The following is a 24,498-nucleotide window of genomic DNA, read 5'->3' as shown; positions in this document are numbered from 1 at the left end:
CAGTTAGCAGACACGAGGTGTGTAACTGGTCACGTCTGCTGGTGGGAGCAGTTCATCCTGGCCACCAGCAGCCCTCTGGTACAAAGCAGGTGAGCAGGAGATGTGTGCAGACCACCACAGTGGGAAGGTGCAGCCTCTGCCCCTGTGGATTTGAGAACAGCCCAGTGGAAGTGCTTTACCTGGCATGGAGGCAAGGTAACTGCTCCCTGCTAAACATCTGGGTGAGGGGCACTGAGACTGCTCCTTCCTGGGGTTAAGAAGGAGTGAACGACACCTTACCACTTAAATCACCTCCCCGTGCTGCTCATCGAGCTGGGGTGTGCGGCAGGCCCACAGACTTGGCAGCGGTTTGGAGCACTGCAGAGCCCCAGCTTCTCTCCTGCTCCCGGCCAGCCTCTCCTCTCTGCTCTGTGTTTGCCCTCTTTAAACTTTTGGCCCCTGACATGGGGAAGCATTTGGAGAAGCCTGGCTGGGAGGAAAGGAAACGAGATTAAACAGAATAGGTCACTTGAGAGCGGTTGCAGAAATGTCTTTGTTTGCTTGGTCTGGTAGCTTTGGGAGGTAGGAGCTTCACATTGTTTGTGGTTACATTTCTGTAAAGAATAAAGGCTTTAATTACTTTTTAATTACTCTTGCTTTCAAGCAGCCTGTAGAGAAGCCAGCAGAAGAATTGAGGAATTTGCAACCAGATTGCCTGAAAATCAGAAGTGTCAAATAAACTCCTGAAGATTACAAATGAAACAATGAAGCATTTTCCACTTTTACTAAGTTATTTTCCACTCTGATCACAAATGACATTCCAAGTTTCAGACACTGCCTTACCTGGCCATGGCAGGCATGGAGTGGCACCTCCTGCTCCTTGGGGAAGGTTCCCTGCAGCCCCCTGTGCTGCCAGAGCATCTCCCCAGCCCGTGCGGCGGGCGGACAGCATTTTCAGGAGAGGGGGGCACGCATGGAGTTGGATGTTTGAAGGGAAAACAGAACCTGATACCTCAGTTCCCACAGGATGCCACCGCAGCGACTATTTTCTGTAAAACAAAACCAGCGGAGCGGTGTTTTACGCCACAGCATCACATAAAAGGCAGGAGAGTTGGCCCGGTGATACTCCTACACAGACAGATCCCTGCCTCTCCTGACAGGTTCACGTTTCTTTATCTGGCAAGCATAAAATTATAGTCTATGTACAAAGCAGCCTTTTTATTTAGAGAACAATTAAGCTAATCCCGGCAAGATTTCATGTTGAAGTAGGTTTGTAGCGAACAAGTTTGTCGTCTGCATTCAATCAAGCTCTTTTGCCTTTCACAAAATAGGGGAGAGCAGTAGAGCTGAACTGTGGAAATCTAGGCTGTCTGAATGGTGTGCAAGTCCTGTGTGAGTAAAACTACAGATCTGTTTGCTAAAACCTCAGTATTTTACCAGGTAGACTTCTTTTTTTAACCCTTCATTAATCTTCCAATTAAGCAAGAAGCATTTTTTTTTGTAAGCCTGCTTTTTTCATTAAAATGACGTGGTGTACACAACAGCGCTCGATAAATACACACATATGAATATGTATCCACACATGCACGATAAAATGGAATTGGTATTGGCATAAAGGTAACATTCGCTGCACTCATTACAAGACGCAGACTCTTGGCCCTCAAAGTCTCACCTCTTCAAACGCCTGGTTAGGGTCTGTGCGTTTCGGTTCGCTCTGAGTTTGGGCTGCATCCAGCTGTGGCCAGCGATGATCTGAATTCAATGAAGTCACAAGAAGATAATAATTCAGCTTCAGTTCTGGCTTTTGACAAAACAATGGTTCGAATCAATCTTTGGTTTTGGTTCTACTTCCTGCTTAACAGCTGTGTAAAGAAAAACATCTGGAGCACTACCCCGGTAGGGCCAATAACCGAGGCTGCATGTTCATGCTATCCAGATAGCACCGATAATAACAGGACGTCCAGGCCAGCCCTCAGCTGCAACAAAAGCGAACAAACCCAAAATGTTATGCTCTACTCCCTGTAGCAGCCAGGGCTGCAAATGGGACTTCATCTATGTCTTCTACAGCAAGGAAAACAGGACAGGAGCTGCCGTGGCTCCGAAGGAAGGCCGCCCAGCACAGCCCACAGGAGCACAGCTGAACTCTCTCCCCCAGGCAAGGCAGCCTCATGGCTGTGAAAATCAACCTTTTGCTAGCCCCTGACCATGCCCAGGCTCTGCCCAGCACAGGGCAGAGTGGGTATCTCCACGTTTGTACAGGGTCTAACACAGCCCAGTCTGAATTTGGATTCAGCCTCCAGAGGCTGGATCGAAATAGGTTTAACGGGGAAGCATAACCCACACACAAAACACAAAGCAAGAGTAATTTATGAAGGGGTCGAGACACTCTATGGAGTGGTCCCAACCCCTGCTTCCATCTGTGCAATTTCCACACCATAAATGTGGAAATTTCTGATCATGAAACACGGTGACTACTCCTAGTACTTGAAGCCTAGCCCAATTCAGGGAACCAGCATTTCTTAAGAATAGGCTGGTAATATGTATCTAGGAAAAGTGCGGGATCATGAAATGTCCAGAGGTCGTACACCCAATAAACACAACTCCACCAAGCTGTCATTTACTTAAACAAGGCCCCCCGTAGTCAGCCCTGGCTGCATGAAATTAGAACTGCTCCTGGCCTGTTTTATCACGCACTGCTCTTATGTATCAGGCAGGCCACAAGGGCCTCTCTCAGAGCTTTTGTATTTTCATGGCACAAAATGCTGTTCATCTGCTCCCCACCTGGATCACATGCTCTTCACCTCTGGGTTTCAGAAACACACCGCCTCCTGTGTCCATTGGGAGACGAGTAAAATATGTCCTTTGATGAAAATGTCAAATTGTTGGTGCCTCACTACTCTTCCAGATGAGACAATTATCTCTTTTTCCCCTCTGAGATTATTAAACTAAATTTGTACAAGGCCAAGAGGAAAAACAGAATGCAGTTGCCAGTGGAGTTTGGTAAGCTTTTGTTAAAATTGTGATGTTTGTACTCTTTTCCCATACAAGTTAACAAAATCAGAAGAAAATAGAGCAACAGCTCTGCGAACACCGCCAGGACCAGCAGTGCTCCCTACATTTCAACTCTCAAAATTAATTTTGGCTCCACTTACCAATGAAGATCTACTGGAGCTTATTTCTATTTACCAGAGAGGGAACAGAAACCACAGCACATTAGCAGCCAACTCGCTAGCTTCCTTGTTCAGTGACTGATAAAAATAGAGACGTGTTTCCAGGATAGTAGCCTCACTTGTAATGTTCTCAGTCCCTCTCTCTACCATACCCACAGACTTGCTGCCTTTAAAACATGTACCGAATCCCTCAAAACTGTGCTTCCCTAAGTCTGAACATGATACTATAGGAAGCTTGTAACATCTCTTTTAAACCACAAATCTAAATTTCACATGAGGAAAATTAAAGCATGCCTTCTGGCTTTTTAGCATACTCAAATCCTGAATATCAATACGACTAGTCAAAAGAAAAAATAGTTGCAAAAGAAATTGTGACCTAATTTCTCTATTTATTTCTTATCAAGAAATTTTCAAATACTGCTTGTGCCATTCCCCTTTTGGGAATCCCGAATATAGTTGTCTCCATTCATATACTGAAAAGTGTAACGGGCAGGTTTGTGACACCAAGTCTTTAAAAATGTGTTTAAATGGACATACGTGTACCACGACTACAGCTGCAAACCAAAGGATTGATAACCACGATTCACCCTCTTTGTTAAAGTGCTGGATATCAGCTACACAAAATGCTACAGTATTTTATTATAGAGATGTAAAATCATTCCACGCTCTCTTCCAAACATCCAACTTGTATTTCAGACAAAGATACCAAGGGGGAAAAAGTATCCAGCTGTCTAGAACTCCAAATTCTCTCATTTGTACTGTCATTTAACATAAGACAAGATTTAAGACCAGACTTTAACTGTTTCCAAATGTTTTTGTGTATGCTTCTGCCGAAACCTTTAACCATTATCAAGCACTAGAAATCTTAAACAACAAATACACATGTAGTGTTCCTTTTATTTTGTTTTCAGACACTTTTCTGTCGAATGCTTGGCATCACACGTTAGTCATGGTAATATATGATAAATACTTAATGACTTTCAAAGCACCTTGGGTAAATTGCAAGTGCAAATGATTTTAAACACTGATACACAGAAAACTCTTATTCCTGTGGGGAAATGTCTGTAGACACTGCAGTAACAAAACAAAACAAAACAAAACAAAAAAAAAACACTCAAATTATAAGTTTAATTGTAAATTTTGGAAGAAACTATTCACCCTTTGAAACAATCTTACGAAAAATAAATACTAGCTTTACTGAGGAAAAAAATCTGCATGCACAGGAGAAACCTGAACCTAAATACATGTGGGAAATGCAGAATACGGCACTGAAACAAAACAGAAGGGGTTTAAAAATGTTCTCTCTAATCCTAGTATGTGTTAGGCTTTTTTTTTTTTCCTGGAAAAGATGTAACAAAGTGCAAAAAGTAGTTGAAGCATTACCTTCTTTAAGTGTTAGGAAAGAACACAGCCTCCCGTGTGACTTGCCAGTGGACCAGGAGCACATGTGGCCGATGACACACTCCGGGTCGGGAACTTGGCCGTCGATCCAAGCACTTTGCAAGCACAGACAAGTTCGTGTCTCAGCTTGACCTTCTGCCTTCAGCATCCATCTCGGAAAGAAAATGGTTTACTTGGGGGTGGGCTGCAGGAAAGGGTGACCATATGTTCTGAAGCAGAATTCACCAACAAACATGAAAAATTGAGAATTTCACTCTTTGCCGCTCTAGGTTTATTTTTCCATGTAAAAATAATCAGAATTTTACAGTTAATAGAGAGACTTATGAAATAACTTACTTCTGGGCATTTTTTCTTTTAAAATCAATATATTTTAAAGTCTATACTTTATGGTGCTATTTACAATAAAGAGAAACAAAAACACTTTCAGTGATAGCAATAATTTATTGTTTTGCATAAGAAGGTAAGATCAGAATCCAGGTAAGACACCAACCAATGACCTGATGGCAAATTCAAGTATCGAGCTTGGTACAATAATAAAAAATACTAGCATTTGTTTGACTACGGCAAACAGCTAAAACACAATAAAAACATCTGGACTTGACTGTCAAAACATACAGATCTCTAAAAACCCACACAGCACATCTTGAATATGTGGAATATTGAAAACATGTTTAGTCATCTTCATTCCCAAGTTTTTGGAGTCCAAAGGAGCACACAGCCCTCCCCATAGGTGCCTCAGAACAATTCAGTACACGGGCTCAGCGTCCATCACGATAACCAGGTTCCTGTGCTGTCAAAACTGTTGGACAAAGACATTTTTTTGCCACGAGCTTGTATCATCCCTGCCAGCCTTACAGTGGCTTCTATTTTCTTTCTTTTTATTTATTTTTTTAAAGCAAACACTGTGATAATGTTGATTTTCAAGAGCAATCTAGTAATTTAAGTAAAACTACCTCGCACTCGTTAAAGACTCCGTGCACATTTTGCTCTGCTGGATTTATGTTTTTGTGATTCCCTTCCTTTTGCAGGTGTTACAATTCAGGACTTAGCTTCTGGCCTGGAGACGGGGCAGGCAGCCATCCATCTAGGAAATGCCTGCCAGGACTGTGCTGAGGATCAGAGTCGGTGTCTCTGTAAATGCAACAAAGCACGGTGCTGCTCACTGCTGCCCGGCACAGCAAGCATGTTGGAGAAGGTCCTCCTAGACCACACTGACCCAGGAATGGGAATTAAAATCTTTTCAAAAGGACATGAAAAGCATGCAGTAGAGCCAGCACTGTTTTAAAACAGGGACTTTGGAGAATATTCTATCATCTATTTCTTAAAGAGAAAAGCAGGTCCCTTTTGGGAGAGTTATTTTATACTGATGTTCTGAGACACCGTGGGTTAGAAGCAGCATTAAGAGTGTTTCATTAAGGACTAAAGCTCCTCTGGCTGGAAATGGCCAGATCCTGGGAGCTGCAGAGTGCCAGCTCAGTTTTCACTGGTTGCTAGAGGTGGTGAGGGCACTCGGCACCTTGCAGGCAAAGGCAAACAGCCTGAATTACAGATCCCCTGAAAAACAGTTTGATTTTCAATAATTTAAAAAAAAAAAAAAAAAAAAGGAGAACATTTTCCCAACCCACAGAATCTGCCTGCAATTAATTTAATCAACAAATCTCAATTGGTATTACAAAAAGGTTTAAGTCCACCTGAAAAATGGTGAAATTTGACAGAAGTTACATTACAGCCATTCAAACAGAGCGTTTATCCATACTGAGATTCAGTACATCTGTAACTCTTGCATAAACATTTCCAGACTCCTAGGGATTTTGCTGTTGTTGCTTGCATTTCATTTGTTTTATACAACTCTAAGTCAAATGCAATGACCCACACATTAAATATGCATTTAGAAGAAAACTGAAGAACCCGATGGCTTGATCAGCACATGAACTGAAATAAAATATTTACATGGAATGTTGAGCTCAATTTACAGAGACGGTGTTTCAAATTACAGTCGTGGTAATCTGTTTAATAAATGATCACATTGACAAGAAATTTAAAAATTTAACATCCCTTTTCAACCCTTTCATAAATATATAAGTTTTCACTAAATTCTTTACTCTTACTTTTACAAGACATCTATATTCTCTTTACAGATTAACATGAAATAACTGTTTCCTGTTTGAATGCCACAGATGTGATGATCTGAATTGAGCAAGTTCCTATACACACTCTGTACTTACAAGACATATTCACAACACAACACATGGGTGTTACTTGGTCTTTACAGATGTATTCATTTTCTGCGTATCAGTAGTAAATAAAGAAAAATACCAAATTATCTATATTAAAAATACATAGTCTATGATACATTAGCTTTCGCTGCCACATCGAATTTAAAATGAGGTTTCCAACTGTGTCTGACCACTGACAAAGATATTTTTTATAATGAAGTTTACAGCATTAATTTATTTTTGGATGGAGACAAAATGTCTGTTACACTACTAAAAAAAGTATCACTACATACTGAACAATAGGAAGAGTTAACTTATTGCAACTGCTTTCCAGATCTTCAAGGTTTCCTTACTAATAGTTTGAAAATTTCTGAAGGGAAATCTGTTCTAAAGAATGCTAAAAATGCTTGTAATCAATTTAAAGAAAAAAATAAAAACTCTTTGTTGCTATTCATACTGCTTCACCACTGATTTTACAGATGACTAATCCCAAAGATTTTGAAGTTATATACATAGTAACTCACATTTTTCCCTATTTAAATAAATATTCCTGTGAGTTTTGTTGTGCCACAAAGCATGCATGAAAATATTTTCAATCCATGCACGCTCACAGCAGAGTTTTTCACAATTAAGCCACTGAATATCTTTTTTTCATGACTACGCAAGTGCAAAGGAATACGAAAATCACTCTGTACATATAAGACAAGGTTCACATCTAAAAAAGTAAAAACACTTATCTTTTTATGGATAGGATGTCTTCCTCATAAAACTGTTGGTCACTTTTGCCTGCCTCAGTTCTCTCAAGCACTTAACGGATAATAACTTCCAAGTGCTGATGTGCTTTTTATGAGAGCAGTTATGCTTAAAACCGTCAAAGTGCTGATCTCCAGTAATAATTACTATCTTCTGCAAACTCTCCATTAAAAAAGCTTACCTTGGAAATGGACATAAGAATGACAGAGAGGTGTTTGGCAGTTTTGTTACACCAGTATTAGCTCACTTTACTGAGCGTAGTAAGACTTCGGTTCGACCTGTCTGTACTGTCCCAAAATTATCAACAGGAAGATTGAAGACACGGAAAAACAAGACCAGTGCCAAGTATGTGAAGAGTGCACCTGCTGCTCAGGTAGAGTTAGAAAGCCCTCCTACCAAGAAAACGGCCCTTAAGTATTGCCTAACCATGCACCAGATTTAGACTTGGTCGACGTCAGACGCCTCGTGTATGTGAAACGTTACGAATGCAGCCAGCTGACAGGAACCCAGAAGGTCTCAGTCTCCAATCTGTCAAAAGTTGTTTTGAGCTCGCTGTAGGCTGTAGCGAGGTCATCGTTGACAATCACCTTATCAAAGAGGTGGCCATACTGGCTCTCCATCACCTGGGCAGACTTGATCATTTCTTGAAAATCTTCCTCCTAATAAGATCAGTGCAAGGATCAGTCAGTCCACAGAAACATTACATAAACTAATTCTGTGGTAAATGTGAAGCTACTTGTTTATTTCTTATCTCATCAGGAAATGGAAACTGTTTTTTATTTTTAAAGAAATATAGAAATGACCGTTTCAAATCATCTCAGAGAACATTCTCACAAGTAGAGTTTGTTCTACAGGCAATCCTTTCATCTCTGCCCTTGCAGTAACACAGTTGGTCACCGCATGGTAATTAAAGAGAACATTTTCTGTTAGCAACACCAGTGGAAAATGTTTCTAGCTGTTTACTTTGATGATACATTTAAAATTTCATTACTTACGTCTTGGCTTGCTATCAACAAGCAATTTGTTACAGTGCAGCCTTTGCTCTTTTAAGAGCTTGGCAGGAGCTGTCTTCCTATGCCTTGTTAGACCTGGTTCAGTGGATTCCTGCTCATGTTTGGGGAGGGAACAAATCCTTGGAATTTAATTGATTACACACGATGAGATAATAAAACTGTCCCAACTAAACAATATCCTAAAGAATGAAGAATATCCTCTTAAGAATGAACTCCTCTTATATTTTATATATGACACGAAGTATTGTAGTGCATTATTTCCAAACTATTTCAAAAGCATATTCTACAAAGACAGTCATACATAGACTTACATAGATACAGAGAGAGATACTGTATCTGCTCTATCTAAAATATCTATCTTTGTGACTCTATCTGTGACTTAGCTTGAAAACCAAATCTAAAAATTCCTAAATAACATCTTATATTTGAGTGAGGGAAAATGATACACCCCTTAAATGCAGAAAACAAAGTCTAACAATGATTGACTTTGGTCTTGTCTCAATTAAAATATTTTTATATTGTATTTTAAGGAAGTAAGTAAGTTACTATTGGGTAACATGACTGATTTTTCCTTTCTTTCTTTTCTGATTGTTGACTAAAGGCAGCATTTATTACTTTCACTTCCTTGGATTTTTTTCGTTCTTTCTTATAATATTTATTTCCCTTTAACATTCTTTATGTCTGCCCAAAATATGTTATTTTTATTAAAGCAGCATTTATTTTTTCAATTGATGCTTTATATTTGAGGTTTCCTCTAAATTAGACTCAGAGCTACACTTGATAAAACAAGGAAATTCCTATACTTAAATAGAAACATCTAAGCCCACATGCAAATTTTTTAAGGAGATCCACAACATCATTTGTCATAAAAATATACTTGCATTTTGAGGGTTCTTCAATTACATAAACTCACATAGAACATGATGGAAATGTAAATACCCATGAGCACAGCAAACAATGAGAACATCACAGCAAGTTTAGGGTGACAGAGACTGGGAAATAACACGTATGGTAAACACCACCAACAAACTCTTAACAAGTTCTCATGCTTTACCATGCCTAAATAAACTTACTGTAAAGGGTTTTGCAGTTCCCCTATCATCTTTACTTGAAATAATCTTGGCATTTTTTCTGGTCTCTCTCAAACGGTCAAGCGGTGGAGGCTTTATAAATATAACAAATGGTTTAAACTCATATGTCCGTAAGTGTTTCACTGTCTGGGAAGAGGAAAGATTTAAATTAATTAGTTTATTTCTCAAAATGGAATTCACTGTAGCAAAAGAAACTCTCCACTAACCAAAATAAACCCATAAAGCACTTGTAGAAGGCTATCTTCAGAAAGGCTATCTAGAAGCCAGCTTTCTGTCCTCCTCATGTTGTCAGGGTCCACAACACCCTGGTGAAGGTTCATCCCAGAAGGGCTCACAAGCCTGAGTCCACTGGAGAATTTAGTATTTCACTGAAAAATCAGGCATGCTGGACATGCAACAGTCTGGCCAAGCAATCTGGCAGCACCAGCCTCAGGAGCCCCTGCCCAGTTCCCCTGGTGCAGGTTTGGCTTGCCCAGATGCTCTTCTGCTGGCACAGCTCTCTTGCTGCTGCTCTACAGCAAAGCCCCGCATCTGAAAGTGCACTGGGAACTGCTCACAACCTGCTGGGGTTCAGAAGCCACAGGCTGGCCACCCTTGGAGATGAAAAACTTCGCCTACTTTTAAGCAAAGCGGTCCAGCTCCTGAAAGTGCTGTGGTTATTAGTAGAAAAAAAAAATCCCAGTGGAGCTGTTCAGCTGAGTTGAAAGACAAGGAAGGTTAGCACGAGAACAAATGGTTTAGACAGGAATGGTCTTAACAATTATCCAGCCAACAACACACTGAACGTGTTCCTTGACTTGTGTCTGCCCTGCATGGAAACCCTTTGCACAGACATACTGCTAAACACGGAAGAGAGTTGCTGGATTGGTGACAGCTCAAAGCTTTTCTGAAATTTAAGTTTTGGAGAGAACCTCTAACATGAAACGGCAGAAATTTGAATGAAAATATGGGAGCACTTTGTAATCACATCTTTGGTATTGTGATGTGAGCTTTCAATTCAGTTAATTACTGAGCTGAATACTTGCAAAATATATTGAAGTTTCCTTCCTCTTCTCCTTTCAGCAAGCCTTGCTGCGATAAAGTTACACAGCAAGCCCGCTCAGTAGTAACTCAGCAAGGAATAAAATACACTTTTTTAGAAACAGGTTCCTGGAATGCTAATATGCAACACGGGGAACTACAGGATTCCAGAAGTGCTTACTTACATGAGGCTGCACATCCAACAAACAGACTTTGTTTTTAGCTAGGACTGATCGAACAGAGTCTAAACTTGTACCGTAGTAGTTGTTCTTATATTCACCGTACTCGATGAACCTGTGGCAGAAGGTAGAAGCAACTGGAATCATTTCCATTTTCTCCAGCAAAAACTTATCAGTTTGGCTTATAAGATCTAATTCAGAAGCAAAAATATTTTACTTTACACTTGAGTTTTACCGTGTTTTATAAAGGAAATGCTGTCAAGTACTTCAGCATGTCAATTTTAAGAAATCTTCTACTTTACCACGTTCAAATCAGTAACACCTGCTTGTATTACAGTTAAAGAGAAAAAAGTACTGTAGTCCAACAGCCCACTAATGTTTTCCATCACCTCTTTTTCTGAACTAATGCAATGCAATAAAACAGTGGATAAGCTAAACAATAGAAACTACTGAAATTTCATTGCACACTACAGAATATCCAAATTCTGTCCCAGAAGAGGAGGAGGAGCTACAACAGTGCTAATGGAACCGAGGCGGCTGGTTCTGTGCTATAAAAGTAAAGCACGAGTTGCCAAAAAAGCAAAGCACAGTTTGAAGTTTCAATAAAACCCACAGCTTTGTGTCTAATACACTTTTGCCCTCTGAAACACTGGGGCAAAATTTCCAGCTACAACATTTTACAGGCTGCTTGAGAGCATGATGCTACCATTGTCTTCATTTGAGTTTAAGTTCTGGAGGGTTTACAGGCAGGGGCTTCACTGTAGGTCTCTAAATTCAAAAGCACAGGAAGTGCCTGTCCTGAAAAAGAGCAGAACTACACAAACATTGATTCAAGCACGTTTGCAGCACTTCCAGACCCCTCTCTTCCAGCACTGCAATGCTTTATTGCTATCAAAGACGACGCTCAACACCTACAGTTTCAAGTCTTATTGATGAGCTGAAGTACTGAAACCACTTGGAAGCTTAGAAACATTTGTGTCTGCATGTATTTCTTTTTTTTTTTTGTTCTGTATTTCAGATTCTGTGAACTGTTTATGTATCAAAATGTAATTCTAACAGACCTTCAAATCACTGCAGCTTACATCCACTCTGAATTACTATCTAAAGTTACAACTAACCCCATTTTACAATAAAGCCATTGTCTTAACTACAGTTCTAATTAAAACCTCTTCACCATACTTGTTATTCTGTACGTCAGTCTCAAACAAGTGCTTGGAAATGAAAATATATTCGACGCCATCACTTTCTTGGCTTCTTCTTGGTCGGGTAGTGTCTGCAGTTTAATTAAAAGAAAAAAAGAAGAGATGTACAAAACAATATAATGCAAACCAGTTCAAGAAACATTCAGAAGTGTACAACCCTTGTGCAATACTAAGCGTAGTGGTTCCCTTACTTCTGACAGACATAAGGCTGCTCTGCTAGGCAGCACTCAACACGTGATAGGATTGAGTTTAAAAGCATGCACAGCAAAAAAAAAAAGCCTCCTGGACAAGTGTCAGATTATCATTTTTATTAACCAGTGGAAAAATCCAATAAAATGAGGACAGCTGAATAATAAAAAGGAGCAGCAGTCCATAACAATTACCCCAACTTTGCCACTCGTTAAACTTATTAGCATATTAGACCATAAAGGGAAACAAAGTTCACCAACCTGATTTATAAAATGTTATGTTCATTAACAACACTTGCAGCTATGGTATGTAAAGCATGATAGTAAAGAAACGGGGTGTGAATTTTATGTTTTAGTGCTTTTCGTTTTCTGGTGATTCTTTTTTCTTTCAGTAGTCTTGCATTATTAGTTGCAGTTTTTACTTTCCTTCAAGCACTAGGCACAAAGTTTTTACCTACAAATGAAACTTCCTTCTGGAGTTGCCACTTACGAATGACGAACCCCTCTAAAAATCACATTTAATGCAAGGTGTGTGTTACAGCATCATGTATTCTTCATCATATATGAACATATACAACCTGCTTGCAGAAACCCAGTTGTTGAGTGCCATTTGATGCCATGCTCTTCTTAGGTTGACAAAGACAAGACCTCCAGTTCTCCCTGCAAGTCCTAACTTACTGAATTTCAGGGAGAAGGATTTCTTTACTTGTTTATTTTAAATTATAACCACAAATTTGGAAGAGAAGTGAGAAAAGGCAGCTTGATGAATTTGATGAATACTGGCAATTTTTAGGGAAATACTTTTAGGCAAATGATTGCATATGCTTCAATGTGTTAAATATTTGGGAACATCTTTTTTTTTTGTAGTTTTCAATACCCAGCTGAGGCAAATATTTGCAAATGTAATGACTTGCTGAAAACAAATGTATTCACTTTTCTACCTAGAAAATTATTTAATACATATACCTTGTAGTATACTTGTACTTGCAAAAAAAAATGTGATAATATCTCCTGAATTCAAAATGTTGGACCCATATTTTTGAAGGATCCCTATAGGAGGCAAAATTACAAGTACGAAGCAGACCAAATAATGAAAGCCCAACTAAGACTGTCAAGTCCTCTGTATGAAAGAAAACCCAGTAAAGTACTGTAGAGTTTAATACAGAGCAATTTTATGCATTATTATACAAATCATATTACTTAATCATATGGGGGGAAGAGGGGAAAAAATTCCCCAAACCAACTTTTCTGAAGCTAATCAAAGGGATTTAAATCATTTATTCATGGGATGAAATTGTTTATCATCAGTCTTTATTTTCCAGCCTAATGTATAAAGGGCATTTTGCTGAAAGCAAGTGTTGGTAACAGAGTATGTTTCACAGTTTTACAGCTAAATCCAGGGTGTTCTTCAGCCGAGTTTCATTTACGAAACCTCACTGACATCAATCATGTTATACTTGTAGTAAAAATCCACTGCAATGCCTCTGAGCCAAAACGTCCTACCAATTTAATCAATGCTATTTAAAATACAACTGCAGCAGCACTTTTAGAAATTAGCAAAGTAATTTGGATGCCAAGCATGCATTTAGAGACCTAAATCTGAAAGTGCCTTAAGTTAATGCAATAAGAAAGGAAACCCAGTATAGCATTAAGAGAATAGAAGTGTGTTTTTACTTACGTGGCACTGTTACCCCGTAATGCTGGGTGTCACTGATCAGCAATTTCCGTTTAAGTTCATTCAGTCCAACACCTACAGGACCTGAAAGAAACAAATGGTGCTGTTTCCCCGCAGCCAGGTCTCTCTGGTCTTCAGGCACAAGTAGTACTCCCTGAGATAAGCCCACAGAGCTTATGGCTAAAATACAAACTGGCTTTTCATCAGTCATTTAGAAACGCCCATGGACATAGCCTCTCCTCGAATATACAGTGCTGACAAACTTCAGGGGAGTTAGCTGGCAGTTATTGTGTTCTGACTTTACTACCGAGGAAAAAATCAGTGAAAAAGCTGACAGCAAAGCCAACTTTCTTCCCCACTGCACTCCTCCCCTAAGGAGCATGGCTCCCACCTTCTCCCCACATCCTGGGAATCCCACTCCTGGCAGCCCCTGCTGCAGGCAGGAGTTCAGTCGGCCTCAGGCCGTCCCCGTCCACCTTTTGATGAAGTCAGGGCAGCACTGAACGGGGACAGGGATGAAGGGCAGCTCCTCTCCATGTGCTCAGCGCTCCCCAGGTCACAACCTGCCTGGGGTGCTTTTGTTTCTTTCTTTGCTGTTGATTTTCTTTTGAACTCTGCTTGTGTGCTGCCTGCTGTCTGAACTGCTCCAAAACAAACGTTTCCTTCTTCGTGTGGCTGCCAAAGAGGGACCACTCTTGGAAGGAGGTTGGCAGAAAGAAATAGACTGCATGGAAGGCTTTTGACCCAACTCCTCCACCTCCACTTGAGTCCTAGAAGTTATTGCAGAGACGTTGCTTTTGATTTTGGGGTTGTCCCTAAGTCTTAGCCATATGCCAATGATTCTTGAGGTTTCTCTGAGGGCACTTTGTGTCCTGTGAGCTCTCAGAACCGCTCCCCAGCACCAGGAACCTTCTGTGCAGGGCTCCAGCCTGTTCACCACGTTTGGTGATATGTTCACGGAGGAAGCACAGCTGTGTGTGTGTGTCCACAAGTTCCTGATGTGTACTGGCCTTGTTTCTGCCAAGCCAGGTCAAGAGCAGAACACAGAGGAGAGTAATTTGAACCACATCCCAAATAATCCAAGGATAATACATGTGGTTTTAAGGAAAATTCTTGCTGTTGTAGGAAAAGGGATACATATATGCATTGAATGCTTTGTAATAGCCATTTTAGAAATCAAAAATACAAAACCTAATAAACATTTTAATGAAAGAGTGACATATTGCTTAATTACTAGTGAGTATGGTATCAAAACACAAAGCCTGACGCTTCAACACCTTCAGGTACCTATTGGTAAAAATGACTGTCCACCCCGCCTGAAGTTAGAAACACGTAATGATGAGAAGCAAAGGACTGCTACTATCCCCAGGCTGCAGTCTTTCTGCAAAATCTTAAGAGTTTCTGCATTTATAATTTTATATGTTTACATAAGTTAAAAACACAACTACATTTCAAGTTCCATCTCTGACCCGCCTGTAAATTAATCTATCAGTATGTATAAATGTTTATTTAATATGGTGTACAGCAGCCTCTACTGGTGCATGTCTGCAGAGGAAAGCAATGTGTCATGAAGATAATGGCATTACTCTTGTGTTTATTTAAAATATATATATATATATATATTATTTTTTCCCTCTTTTAATAGTATAGCTATTTAAGCAAACAGTTGTTTTTTTCAGGAAAAGTGATTAAAATTCTCAATATGTACTAGCAAAGTTGAATGAAACAAGTGGAATTCGAGGAAAAAGGAATCATTGTATTCCTCTAAAGCAAAAAAAAAATTCCCATCAAATCTGCACAAATATTATGTCCTTAGCCTATGTGCTGTCAAATCAACAATATGCTTTTAGCTCTATTTATATATAAATAATCCAGGCTTCATTTACTGTGACAGATGCTTTGGAAACTTAGATCAAATCTGTTTTAAGACCCAAACATCATTACTACTCTGTCTCCCCTTCCAGGTTACCATTTTAAACTCATCTTTAAAGATTACTACTGAAAGTTGCGGATTCCTCTTTTTCAGTGCTGTCTTCACAAAACTCTCATAATTGTAGCACATGGACTTTTCGGGCTGATTCCTAATTAGTAATGCCATCCATTATGCTCGTTTTTACACCACAACTCCTGAGTGTAACATATACTTCTATTCTGAATATTCTTTTCATTTTCATGCTACAGAAAAAGATGCTGGTTTCTAATAATTATGAATCTGGATATGATTTGAACTCAAGAAGAGAATAAAGCATCAGGATTGGAAAGGACAGTCCAGATTCTTATTGCAGAATGCCAGGCATGTGGGACACATGACTGTAGCATAGTTTTAGTTTACTATAAATCACCCCAGACAGCAATATTTAGTGTTACGGTGACAGATTTAGAAATACTTTGTTTATTTTTTTGTAAATGAACATTTATGTTGCTTGATGTTCCATGTTAGTCATGTCAACTGCTTGAGTCCTGCATAAACAGACTGCAGTGCCTACCTTGCTGCAAGACAGTCTTGCAGAATTAAGATCTCCAGTCATTAAAATTTGCATTATGTTTTGTACCATTCAGACATGCCTGGAGAAAACTGGAAAAACTGTGTGATGTAAGTTCAGACCTCAGGAAGATTAACCCAAGCAGTTACTCTTCATCAACAGATACAAACTGATCTCCTAGAAGTCTACTTATTTGAAAGAAAAAAAAAGAAATTGGTCTTTCAGAAAAGATTTTGGAAGGTAGGTGACATCACCTCTGCTGGGACTGTAAAGACCCTGTAGAAAACATGCATTGACAGGCACTGTGCATGTCAGTTATTCCTTCTCTAATACAATTGACCACTATGACGCAATGTAGAAATATGGCACAATGACATATGAGGTAGGAAAGCAGAACATCATTTTTCCATTTTTCAGTAAATTGTAACTAGCAGTGGGAGAGCACTTCTAGATTTGCTGTTCATGAAGCAGGATCAGGGGGTCCATGCCAGTTTTCTCATTGTCAAGACTCGCCAACATAGATGCTGCATCCTTCGTAAAACAGACGTTTCTGAACCATGCTGACCTACCTATTCATTTAGTCAGGAAGGTTTAATGAACACAGAAACTCTAGATCTCCTTCTTCATTGTTCAGATGGTTTACTTGGAGTGGTATGGTCAAAGCAGACTATCTTCCTACAGCATTGCTGAAGTGCTATTAAATTCCTGCAGGCCACTAGTGAACACGATGCTAAAGGTATGTCCTTTGTACCGAGACAGACCTGGTCTTCACACAGCTTCTTCATGATAAAACTAAAAGTGATGGATTTTTCAGTTTTTAATATAAGAAATATAACAACAGAGAACTCTTCCAGTCCCCGATTCATTTTTTCTGCAGTAGTGACCAGAAGGACACCATTGTGGGGAGTATTGATAGCCTAGTCCAGGGACAAGACCCCTTTCTGATTTGTGCCACATGCTATTAACTGTTCCTTCGTGGTTACACACCTCTGGTTCTTGTTTCCACCACTACCCAGGGCATATGCATCACCACAGATGCACCCGAAAGGCTTTACATGCCTCTGGTGTCAGCACTGTATGCAAGCTACCATGTGTGTTCTGGGGCACATGCTCATTGTTTGTTACTACTGACCTTGCTTAATCCTAGCACTGCCCCCTTTAGAAATTTCTGCCTTAGCTGATACTATGCCATGTACAATTACAGTGTATGGCACATCCATTCTGACTCTCAAGAAACAAAATTTGTGCTGGTCTGGCCTTCACAATTACCGAAGCAGAAGCCTTTGTGGGCAGGACATTTTCCTCATTCAAGTAAATGAAAATTCCACTGTCTAAACAATATAGCTTGTATTAAAACGTTCTGCCTCAGCTTGATAAGGCTGCAACACTGGTCACATGATATTGGACAATTTTGCTTTTAGCAGAATCATCACGTTCATAACACCTAAAAGACAGCACAGCAGAAGCATCTGTATCATTAGCACTCCAGATGATCCATTATTTTAGCCCCAAGGATATGCAGGACTTTATTCATGAGCATACATTTGCAGACAAGGTAAAAGCTTGACAAACTAATACATCTAGCTGAACCTGAGACTAATACATCACACTGCAGGGCACTAAAAATTACTATGTATGCAATTTGCATTCTGTAAATTAGACTAGACCAATTTAAAATGAGGCCAAAAGAAATTTCCACTTCACAGTTGTCAAACTCCCTCTCCCTAAAAAAAGAACAAAACAAAACCTCAAAAGCTTTCCAACAGTAAATTATGCATTTAGGCTTAGCATAACACAGCAGACATTTAGTGTCCCCACCAATTACTGCTATAAATTCATTATCTGTCCCTTTGTTTCCTGGTAATAATACCCAAGTTATGTTTGACAGATTATATTGTACGCTGCTACTGGCACACAAAAAGCTTTTAGAATATATTCGCTCCTACTATACCTGTGTTGCTTAGCTCTGCTACTTTTTCCACATTTCGCACAAGACATTTTTATGGTATTGGCCAGACTTAAGCTGCCCTTAATATCCAGAGAAAAACATTAGAATTACTGAAGTCTGCAATAAATTTCTGAACTGCTTTTGTTACTGAAAAAGCACACTTTCTTCATTTGATTTATTACAACAAAAATCAAATGAAATCTCTAGGTATTCTTTAGATCAGACATATGCAATTTGTTATAAAAAGTCTACTTATCACACTTTTGCACTGCGCTCTGTTGATGTAAGTGTAAAATCAACTCAACCATGTTATTACTTGTTGTATATAGCCCACAATCTCACAGTGATCACACTAGTAGGTGGCTGAATTTTAGTGCTGGGGAGTGACAAAACTGTTTATTAAAAACTAAATTTAATGTTCCCTTGGATATGAGTGATATAAAAACATAGCTGCTCAACAGTTCATAACAGTCCCTGATAGGGGGTCATATTTCTCTGCTCTGCTGCTTTTAGAGTGGAGGAAACTTTACTAATGAAGCATCAGCCTATGTACTACTGCAAAAGAAACAAGAAGTAATGAGACATTATTCATTGGTAGTAATGGTTACTCACTGGTCCTACCTTTGAAAAATTTAAAATATTATACTTCCTCCTTTTTTAGAAGATTGAAACAATACATTTTGATTAGATAATAAACACTGTAGTGTAAGCTATGGTGGTGACAAAGGAACAGAGCGTTAAGGGTGACATCTTTAATATTCTGCAGCTATATTTACATCTGCTCTTGGCACACAGAGGTTCACCTTTCATCTACCCTTCTCTCAACCTGCTTATTTACTTAGTTTAACACACCAGATTTTGTTGCTGTCCACTTACATATTCTGCTTGATTGACCACAGGTATTTGTTCTTTTTCTATATTGCTGTATTGATAGATCCTTAAGAGCAGAGCACTGACTTAATTCTTAAGAGTTTTAGTACAGATTGACTGCCAGCTTCAGATTAGTCACCACGGTAGCTATATTTTAACATCAACTCTTTTCATTTTGGCAAGGCTGTAAACACCATCTCCTAGAGCAACCTTATATACTAATTGGGATACCCTATCTAGATGGGTAGGTGGGTACAAGACAGGTGAAAAACTGCATGAATGATCATGCTCAAAGGGTGGGCTCCAGGTGACCACTGCACTAGCCATGAGTCCCCAGTACATGCTGGCAGCAATGAAGGATACCAACATGCTGGGCTACATCAGCAAAAGGATTGGCAGTGAACTGAGGGAAGTTATTCTTTCCACTTCTTAGACTCTGAGGAATAATCAGTCCATGTTGCACTCTGTGTTACAAGAAAGATGTCGACAAACTGGAGGAAGGCCAGTGGAGGGCTTCCAAGATGATTGGGAGCTGAAGTATGACCTTCAGGTGAGACAGGCTAAGGGAACTGGGCTTGTATAGCTTGGAGAAGTGATGGCTTCAGGAGGACCCAACAGTACTACTATAACACTTATTGAGAAGATGGAGCCTGCCTCTTTACCAAGGTGAATGGTGGGAAGAGAAGACACAGTGTGAAGACAAATTCTCAAAGCTGTTGTCATCAGCAACCTGCTCTGAATTCAGTGCTGATCCTGCTTTGAGTGGGAGGTTGGACTAGGTGACCTTCTAAGATCCCCTCCATATGAATGAGTCTGTGGTAAATATTGCGCTAATTGTCAGTCCTCTGTTTTACCAGGTTAAAAATAAGGTTAATGTTAATTTAAAAACAACTTACCAACCAAAACTACAAGCCTGTATTTGTCATTAGGTTGTCGTCTATATCTTGCAACTTCTTCATATGTTGGGATATCTGCTGTGTCGTACTGATCGCTCTTCTTGCACTCATACATAGATTTGTTTGTTTTTTTATCTTTTCTGCTAAGACGAAAGCTTCTTCTAAACCCAGCTGCAATAAGAACAGGATCTTTTCAAAATAAGAAAGTGAGTCTCCTCGAAATATCTGAGAACAGTCTCTTCCAAACACTCGAGGATTGGTGCATGGAATAAAAAACGCACTGTATGTTTAATAAGCCATGTCATTAGCATGATATTTTACCACAGTTTAAAACTATGTCAGATACCTATTTAAACTGCAGAATTAAGATTATCAATAAAATCATAACAGTTACAACAAGCTGTAAGAAATAATTACATTAAGTTGTTAATAAAATTTGAGTATTTTATACATTAGGAGATATACACAAGGAAAACATTCATGCAATCTGGACTCCCATACCATACTTAATGCATTTCTATTAAATCATCATGGCACACAGACATCAAATACAACATATGGTAGAAACACATCTAGTGGTTGAAAGAGTTAATGAAAATTAATTCCTTGAATTATTTTTTGTGCTTGGCTCCATGCTGATACTATAAAAAAGCGTGCTGAACCTTTCCCGAAGATGTTTAAAAATAAAACCAAACACTGTCAGTTAAATTCCAAAACACCATGAAACATCTTAAGACAACACAGTTGCCGTATTATGGATATGTTAGCATGAAATTGAAAGTTAATATTCCTATTAAATTTGCATTTACAATTGCATCAACAGAATTACATCTACAGTACCTATCTGCAAGACTGGAAATTTCACATAGCTATTAAGTATTTACAAAAGAGATTATCACGGGCATTTTCAAGCAGAACAGTATCCCCCCCCTCCTTCGAACACCATATGCTAAAAACTAATTTACTCCTCTGTTAATGATTACCTTACAGTTCTTCAAATAAATCCTTTACGTTAATTTTACTGGTATCTCTACTGTATTGCTTTTGTTCTAGAAGGAACTATGGAAAGGACTGCAAAGAAGGGCTGCAAAGCTGATTTCATTATTTGGTGGTAATATAGTAAAATACAAGCAACAGTTTAAAATTACTGAAAAAATCCCAACACCTTTTTTCGCCCAAGAACATTTCATAGGACAGTAAACACGTGTAAACTTTTGGTGACCCCACATTTTTCAGCAATATGTTTTCATAAACTTGTAAAAGCACTTATGTTTAGGTGTTTGAGAAGTAATCATATTACAATTTCTTCTTCAAAGGCAGTATCTGGCAAATTCAAAACCCAGTTCTGCAAATACTTAGAACCAGATCTGAAGCAAAATCCTATAAAGCTTTGTTACAGGCTTAGCATTTTGCACACCCACAGTCCCACTTAGCATAAGTCTTTGCAGAACCTGGATCACAAAGCATGTTAACCTACTTATTTTGCTGATGTGAGTCCCTATACCCACGTGAATTTACAATACATACATAAATACAAAAAAAAAGGAAATTTTGTTTTGAGAATCCAGAGATGTTGACCAATCATATTCAAAATATGAATAAGTAAAATCAAAATTGATGAATGGGGAAAAGAGCTAACAGCCACAGAAAAGGACAACACCATTTTTAAGAGCTACCGTATGTCTAGACTGAGAAGGAGGTGGACTGAGATAAAGCAGTGACCAAAATATAAGATAGGAAAACAGAATGAAATAGATAGAATTATGCTATTTTATTCCTTAAAAAAAAAAAAAAAAAGCACACTAACACTGACGTGATTGCAGTGAGAAAAGCTTTGTCAAAGTGTTGATAACTGTAAGCAGGTACAACCATGAGTCCAGGAGATCCTGTCTACAGTAGGGTGAAAGTCCATTATGATGCTACATAATCACAGGTAACTGTATATGCAATTACATAAAGGAAAGTTAACAGTAATATTAGCAATACAGACGTGAAAAGGGGTTATAAATTTCCTGAGGTCTCATCTAAAAGGCTTCAGGTTAAAAAACTGCCCTAAAAGCTAGTTAATTGTTCCAGAAAATTGAGCTCCATGCCTCTGAGCCATGTCTCATAGCACATTTACCAACAGCTTCTTAACCTCAGTTTAAATGCTGAGATGTGAAATATTTTGGAAAAATACCCTTTTTGCAAATTTTTCATGATCAATTCAGTTTCTACTGTTAGGTTTTAATACGATGATTTATTTATAACTCATTCTTCTTTCTTCCACCCACTTCATTCAGATTTCAAAACCAAACTACCAGGACATGGGTTACTGGAGAATATTCAATCTTTCCTCTAATAGGAGAACAAAACTGCGTGGTATTTTCTTTTGTGGGGGAAAAAATAAAAAAATAAAAAATAAAGAATAAAAATACAAGAATGTTTTTGGTGCAATCTTTAGGCTGATTTGTCCCTTGTCACTTTTACGGTCTACATACAAAGCATCACCAAGACTCCAGTGATGTGGTTCCACTGCTAACATGAGCTTCCTTGATTAAAACATATGACATTTCTTAGATTGAAACTAACTGGCAAGATGAAATTAGTAGTATTTTCCTTTGCTTTTAGAAGTTTCAACAGCAAGTTTACCTATAGGTTACAGAAAACTATTACATTAATTAAAAAGAACACACAAATATGGGGGTGAGAGGTAACAAAGGCAGTTTCCAGTATAACTGATTTCTCTGCAGCATGGTTGTGAAAGCACCCTGTAAAATGACTGAATAGGAAAACCCTGTGTTATGGGGACTGCTTTCTTACCTGAAGACAATTGTCAATTTGAAAGTTCTTCCTCAGAGCACATCTGAAAAGCCCCAAGAAAGTTTGCTCTAAGTAGTTTTCAAATCCAAGGAAAATGCAGAGTACAGACAGAAGGGATGAGCCTGTTTCAAATAGATCCCACATTTTTATGATACTGCTACTGCGTTCCTGGAAACACGCCTCTCCCTCTCTCACATCTGCCATTATACATCCACACATATGTGGCTTAACTTTACTATGACCTTTAGAAGCTATTTTCTAAATAAGTGCTAATAAACGTTTTCTATCGAACTCTGCATATATGATTACATTAGATGCTGGGCAGCTATGACTGTGCAGAAAGATTAGGCTGACTGAAACAACGCTGTGCTTGTAAGAAATGAATACTTCTATGAACAAGCAAAAAAAAAATCCTGCTTATTTTTGCATCTTCTGCAATTTAGGAAAGATGAAAACCAAACTCCATAAATTTAAATTAACACTAGAGCATTATTAGAAATATAGTGGTGAGAATCACCATGGAAAAACAAAAGCAAGACTGAAATACAATAGAAAAATGAAGTTTCTGTAAAAGGATTAAGCTTAAAAGTAAACTTCTACAAGAGAACAGAGGGAAAAAGAATTGCTAGCCCAGGATATTTGATAAAATAAAATTCAGTGAATGTGAAAGGAGTCACAACCTATACTGTCTGTGGAATATGGATATCAGCAGAAATTAACCTTAGCTGCCAAGTATGCAGGCTATAAAATAAAAGGGGAAAATTCTGTCACCACAGCAACATAAAACTCTGGACATTAAGAAGCTTGCAGCAGGGCACTGGTTTCAGCTCTGTGACGAGAAGCCTACTGAACATGCTAACCCATAAAGCACCCCTGGAATGTAACAGGTTTGGTGAAATAGGAACAGCCGCCGGGAAGAAAATATGAAGAACAAATGTTCTCCAGCTACAGAAGTCTGCAAAAACATCTCAACATGAAAAAAAAATCAGAAGCTGCTACTAATAAACTTAATTAAGGTCCAACGACAATCCAAGGAAAACTACTCATATCTTTAAGAATAAGAAAAAGAATGAAAAAAATAAAAGGCTGTTTATTCTTTTAATCACTAGCAATACACATCCTTACATTTGCATAGGGAAATCCACTTGGATTTCAGAATCCAAACTGAAAACTGTCAATACGCATACACATCCTGTACCCCCTGAAATATTTTTAAAAGATGCCAATGTAAAATGCTGTGTTTCTTTAGATTTAGTAATAAAATTCAAAAGAAGTGAACAAAGGATTGTGATTACATTCAATGAATGTAAATTCAAATATGTTCATGAAATTAGAAAGCTAATTTCTCAAATTCAGAGAAGCTACCCTAACAGGAAATATTATAATTTAAATCCATCTTTGCTCCACGAATTCACCAGTAAGGCTCCAGAATCCTATAAAGCACTTAAATGTGCTCTGTTCATTTTCATTCTTTAAAACAAGAGCTAAAGTATATGCTTAAATTATGAATATCCTTTGATGAATTTAGTTTAATCTTACATAACTTTTAGTGAAAAAATGGTATTTGTAAATGAATTTACATGTACTTTTAGTATTCATATTGCCAACAAAA

The 24,498-nt window shown here is 38.6% G+C and overlaps 1 protein-coding gene across 2 annotated transcripts in view; it reads right to left on the bottom strand.

The window, feature by feature from the left end:
• Positions 1-4,988: 4,988 nt before the first annotated feature.
• The window catches only part of MPP7 (MAGUK p55 scaffold protein 7), a 148,108-nt gene continuing 128,598 nt past the window's right edge, over positions 4,989-24,498 (bottom strand). For both annotated transcript variants that reach the window (XM_084282410.1, XM_084282409.1), the window contains 6 exons: positions 20,085-20,255; positions 13,891-13,971; positions 12,002-12,095; positions 10,829-10,937; positions 9,606-9,749; positions 4,989-8,178 (listed from right to left, as the gene is read on the bottom strand). In XM_084282410.1, the coding sequence (XP_084138536.1) occupies positions 7,999-8,178; positions 9,606-9,749; positions 10,829-10,937; positions 12,002-12,095; positions 13,891-13,971; positions 20,085-20,255 (779 nt within the window). In that variant the 3' untranslated portion in view covers positions 4,989-7,998. The remainder of the gene's footprint in view (positions 8,179-9,605; positions 9,750-10,828; positions 10,938-12,001; positions 12,096-13,890; positions 13,972-20,084; positions 20,256-24,498) is intronic.

The sequence above is a fragment of the Netta rufina genome (genome assembly GCF_964035555.1).
Source record: "Netta rufina genome assembly, chromosome: 2".
Classification (NCBI taxonomy): Eukaryota; Metazoa; Chordata; class Aves; order Anseriformes; family Anatidae; genus Netta; species Netta rufina.
This window is presented reverse-complemented; position numbering and strand designations above follow the sequence as displayed.